At 33.8% G+C, this 5,484-nt stretch overlaps 1 protein-coding gene across 1 annotated transcript; it reads left to right on the top strand.

Moving 5' to 3' along the window:
• Positions 1–602: 602 nt before the first annotated feature.
• NLA (SPX (SYG1/Pho81/XPR1) domain-containing protein) lies at positions 603–4,647 on the top strand. Its single transcript, XM_086444125.1, has 6 exons — positions 603–992; positions 2,525–2,769; positions 3,159–3,413; positions 3,690–3,827; positions 4,124–4,182; positions 4,310–4,647. The coding sequence occupies exons 1-6, from the start codon at positions 815–817 to the stop codon at positions 4,413–4,415; spliced, it is 981 nt and encodes a 326-aa protein (XP_086300251.1). The 5' UTR covers positions 603–814; the 3' UTR covers positions 4,416–4,647.
• The last annotated feature ends 837 nt before the right edge of the window (positions 4,648–5,484 follow it).

Below are 5,484 nucleotides of genomic sequence, written 5' to 3'. Positions count from 1 at the left end.
TGAGTCTAATCATAGTGTAACCTATCAAAATTATTTAAAAAAATTGAGGTGTAATAAGTAAAAGTTGGGGTGTCAAATAATTATTCTCTTTTTTTCCTACAACAAATCTCAAGCTTACGATAACTTCATAATTTCATATTCAATGAGGTTCTGACTTCAAAGTCTTAGCGTTTTATTGGTTCAATCAAGAAAACATTCCAAACTGATCCAAACCATTGACTTATCATCTCGCTTTGGAGTTTTGATGGATAAGAACGAAAACATAAAGCTTCCCTCTGTGGGACCCACATAAAGATAAGATTCCCGTAAGCCACCGCTACACATGATCACTTCTCACGATAAGTGTCCGATAAAATGGCCTTCCCATGGCAGACTCAAACTGCCTAATTAAGAAATATTAGCATCCTCCCTTCAAATGCATTATAGTAAGTCGTCCTAACTTTTAAACGGCTAATATTACTCGAGATCTACAACTCAAAGAAAATCTAACAGTTATAAAAGTAAGACGACTGTGCTCCTCATTATATAACTTTCATTTTTATATTGCCACAGTTATCATCAGGTATCATCGAATGCGTAAATAAGGTGACACAGTAAACAAAGTAAACCTTTTATGGAAAAAAAAAAAAAGCAGAACAGATAGATTACCTCAACAGTAATCTGAGAAAAAGTACAAAATCCTTGAAGGTTCTCGTGAAAAAAACAAGGAATCAAACGCTTTGAGAAACTTGTTCCGTAAATGGGTTGATCCATTTGAGAGTTGAGAGAGAGATTTGTGTACATTTTTAATGAGTTTTGGTTAGAAAAAACAGAGATGAAGTTTTGTAAGAGATATGAAGAGTACATGCAAGGACAAGAGAAAGAGTTACCTGTTGTTGGATTCAAGAAACTCAAGAAGATTTTGAAGAAATGTAGGAGAGAGTTTGAATCTCAAAATGTGGAGAGAGATGATGGGGTTCTTAACATCTCCAACTGTCCTAACCATTGCCCAGGTACACAAATGGAAAAAAAAAAAATTTATTATTTTGATTGGATTTTATAAGATTGTTTGAGATTATATTTTTTTTATTTGATGGGGTTTTTCATTTTTGATTTTAGATTTGCCCCTTTAAATCATAGTGGGATTTGAAGGTGAAATTTCTAAATTAATCCAGTTAGCCCACTACTCTGTGTTTCATTTTGTGAGGATTGTTTTTTTGTTTAAATCTTGTTTAAGGAGATTGGATTATTTCTGATGTTTGATAATAAATGATGAGAATAGTTTTTTTTTTTTTTTTAATTTCTTGACTTTGAATAAATTATGTTTATTTGTGATGTAAATAACTAACATCACTGCCTCAATCTTCAAACTGCACCCACCCCATAAACCCACCCACCAAAAAAAAGTTTTATTTGGGAAAAACAAAAATTTTGGGGCACAAAGTAAAGATCCAAACAGGCTCTAAATGTTCAAATTAGATGGTTACAAAAGGAAGAGAGATGGTAGATGATGATAATAACTATTTGTTATATATGTTTTTGTTCTTTAAAAAAGCATGGATTGAGGTAGTGAGAGGGGATATGAACCCATTTGAATTAACAGCAAACATGGCTTTCAATAGAATTGAATGGATGAACAAGATTTGTTCACCCAATCCCAAATGTTTTGTGGGATAAGGTTATGCTGATAATGATAATATGTTTATAATCTTATGGGTTGTTTTAGTACGAAAGAGTCTAATCCCCATGTACATAAACAAAAGATATGTTACAATTGATTTCTAGGTAAATAAATTCCGCTCTTTTTTTTTTTTTTTTTTTTTCCGATTTTCTTGTGGGTTTTATTTATTTTTTGTTTTTTTTTTCCATCTGAAATTGCCCATTTAATGGAAATTCTTATTGTTTCTGTTCAAATTCTGAGTTTTATACAACTTCTATTTATGTACCAAAATTGCCTGTTTGAGTTGGTAAAAGAAGATCAATGTAACAAGGATTTTCATTGTTGACATATATGCCTAATTCCAAATATTGGGGTAGTTTTCTTTTCTTTTCTTTTATATAAAGTTTCTCTGGTCTTATTTTCCAGGAAAAAGAAGATTTTATAAATGTTTCATCTTTTATACATTCTTGAGTGTGTGTGTGTGTGTGCATGCGCTCACACTTGTTTTTATTTTCATTTCTTTAGTTTTTCGATGGATTATACTTCTGTATAACTAGTGAGTTATAAAAAAAATTCGGATGAATAAGTGTGCTTTGGTTAATAGTAAAAGAAACATCATGCCGACAAACCTGATCTTTAAAGGAAAAATTCATTTTTGTTATGTTCGTATGTGTGTAAAGAAAAAAAAAATTCAGAGATGTTAGATGTAAATTTGTGGAATGTGTGGGTCCAAAGTTTGCACTTTCCCTGTTTTTGTTTGCACTCTTACTAGTTTCTAAGGTACTCTTTAAGTATTCGTAATGCACTTTTTTCTTAAATAATATCCGTCCTTGTGCTTGAAACTCTCCATTATTTTTAATCAACTTCTTGTGAATTAATGTGTAGTGTGTGATGGGACCTTCTTCTCCTCCCTTCTCAAGGAGATGTCAGCAATTGTGGGTTGCTTTAATGAGCGTGCACAGAAGTTGCTCGAGATGCACTTAGCTTCTGGTTTCCGTAAATACTTAATATGGTTTAGAAGCAAACTTCAAGGGAACCATGTTGCACTGATTCAAGAAGGAAAAGAACTTGTTACTTATGCGATGGTTAATGCTATTGCCATCCAGAAAATTCTGAAGAAATATGACAAGGTAATATATCTTTTAATTTAATTATCTTATTAATATTCTGATAAATTAAACAATAAGAGATTGGATAATAATACACATTTTACTCTCTTTTCTTAGTCCCAACGTTAGGTCCACATGGGGATCATGTTGAGTAACTGACCACACAATAAAAGTTGTTTGTACCGTGGAGACTCTTCGTTTCATTTTTATATTCCTAACTTCACGATAATCAACAAAATTTCTGTGTAGTTGTTGTTGTGGAAAAACTAAATTTTGGCGATGATGATCTATGTAGTAGGAAAACTTATGTGTACAATTGGATCATCTGACATGATCTCCATGTGTCTGGAGTTAAAAAATGGCTTATAGGGTATAATTGTATATTTATGCTCATTTTTGTCCTGCTCCAGATCCATTACTCTAAACAAGGGCAGGCCTTCAAATCTCAAGCTCAAAGAATGCATATCGAGATCCTTCAGTCACCGTGGCTATGTGAATTAATTGCCTTCCAAATTAATTTGAGGGAAACCAAGGCGGCAAGAAGAACAGTCTCAGGGTTGTTTGAGGGCTGCTCACTCACATTGGAGGATGACAAACCTTCACTCTCCTGTGCCCTCTTTGATTCAATCAAGCTCGATATCGAATTGACTTGTTCTATATGTTTGGTGAGTTTGTGAATCTGGTTTTGTTACTTTTAGGAGAACTTTGTCAAGCAGGCCATGTTTATGGTCTATGGAGTGGATGGTTACGATCTCCCAATCAGGTTGAAATTCTCATATATGAGATCTCCTTGATTGGACCATTTGTACCATTATGCAATACTGGATGTTCACTTCTAATATATGTTATGTTTTCAAGTAGGATACTTCGATACGGGTTTGTCAAGTGTGCTGTTATAGAGCCCAATATTGACCAAATCCATTTAATTTAATTTTTAACAGGATACAGTATTTGATCCGGTCTCTCTCACTTGTGGGCATATCTTCTGCTACATGTGTGCTTGCTCTGCTGCATCAGTAACCATTGTGGATGGATTGAAGGTAGCAAATCCTAAAGCAAAATGCCCTCTATGCCGACAGGTAAACATTGGTGTCTGGTGACATAAATTCCTTCTCAATTGGTGTCTGATATGCCTCCCACTTGTGATGGTATAAAGCTACCCCCCCCCCCAAAAAAAAAAAAAAACTTATTTTCAACTTTTATCCGTTAAATATATTTAATCATTATTAAAAATATGTTTTGTTTATCAGAATAATAAGGGAGTCTGACTGACGCATCACACCTTAAAGTTGCCAACATGTTGCTTTAGGCTTTCACCTTTTAAAAACACTGCAAATAACTATTTGTTTGATGATGTATATGACATGAATTTCAGGCTGGAGTATATGAAGGCGTTGTGCATTTGGAGGAACTTAACATTCTCTTAAGTCGAAGGTATGTCTTGACGGCTAGAGATTTGGGTATCATTATTGGGTCACATTATGAAGATTATACCTTCTATGCTATATTGCTTTAAATTTAATCCAATTAGCATTTCACTAACCTGTGTCTATTTCAACAGCTGTCATGAGTATTGGGAGCAGCGGCTTCAAACAGAAAGGGTAGAGCGAATTCAACAGGCAAAGAAGCATTGGGAATCCCAGTGTCGAGCATTCATGGGTGTGTGAGAGTCTACAAATTTAGTGTTTTAGAGGCTAATTATTTCCCAGTGGTGTTCGTGCAAAGCATTGGGAATCCTTGTTTCTTGTGCAGTTTTTTTTTTTACCTTCTTTTGTTGTCTCATAATTGTTGTGGTAATGGTGTGTTTTAGCCAATCAAAACTCCTGTATATTTTACATTTGGTTGGATTTTTTGTGATTTATATAATGGAAAAAAAAGGGCTGACTTTGTTGGAGATTAGATTGACCATCTTGTTGTTGAAGTTGTTTCTAGAGTATATTTTTTTTTCCAATTGAAATAATTCTTGACCCTTACATACCCATTTGATTATGTCTCCAAGGGAGAATAGGAAATGTAAGGATTCCAAATCCTTCCTCTAAATGGTTCGAATGAAAGGGGTAGATCAATAATGTTAAATTCTATAGCATATTAGAATATATTACTACATATTGATAACTGCATTTATTTCTAATTTTATCTTTTTTAACCTTTCTACTCACACAGCTCATTAGCTTTCAACGGACAAAGATGTTTAAAAGATTGATATAGAAATCGAGATCCTACTACACACCCCAAGTTGGGTTTAGTGACTGTATCTCATTCGCTTTCAACCAACAAAGATGTTTCAACTTTCAAAGATTGATCCAGGAATCAAGATCCTTCTGGACGTACTTGGCACTAGAATAAACGAGGTATAAACCCAACCTAAGTCCTTCGAGTACATCCCAGCTCTTCAGGCTCATTTGGTTTAAATTCTAGAATCCAATTAATCCTATTCAAGAATCCATGATACACTTGGTTCAGATTATAAATGTGATACTCCCACAAAATCAAAAGCTAAAGGGTACCCATTTTCTCATGATTCAAGAACCTATTTATCGCATTTTCCCCCCTCAAATGTGATTTTTTTTTCCCAATAGTATACAGCATTTCGTATCATAACTGTAGAAATAAGTTATAAACAGACTGAGGAGTATTTCCAGACGGACCAGACCTTAAATTAGAACTCAGTTTTGTTAATCTGATTCTGATAATAAAAAATCAGAATCCAATAATATGAACCAAAAGCCACATTCA

Source organism: Akebia trifoliata, chromosome 5, assembly GCF_017979445.1.
Source record: "Akebia trifoliata isolate Shusen 1 chromosome 5, ASM1797944v1, whole genome shotgun sequence".
NCBI classification, from domain to species: Eukaryota; Viridiplantae; Streptophyta; class Magnoliopsida; order Ranunculales; family Lardizabalaceae; genus Akebia; species Akebia trifoliata.
The sequence above is the reverse complement of the archived record's forward strand: the minus strand, read 5'-3'. Positions and strand labels throughout refer to the sequence as shown.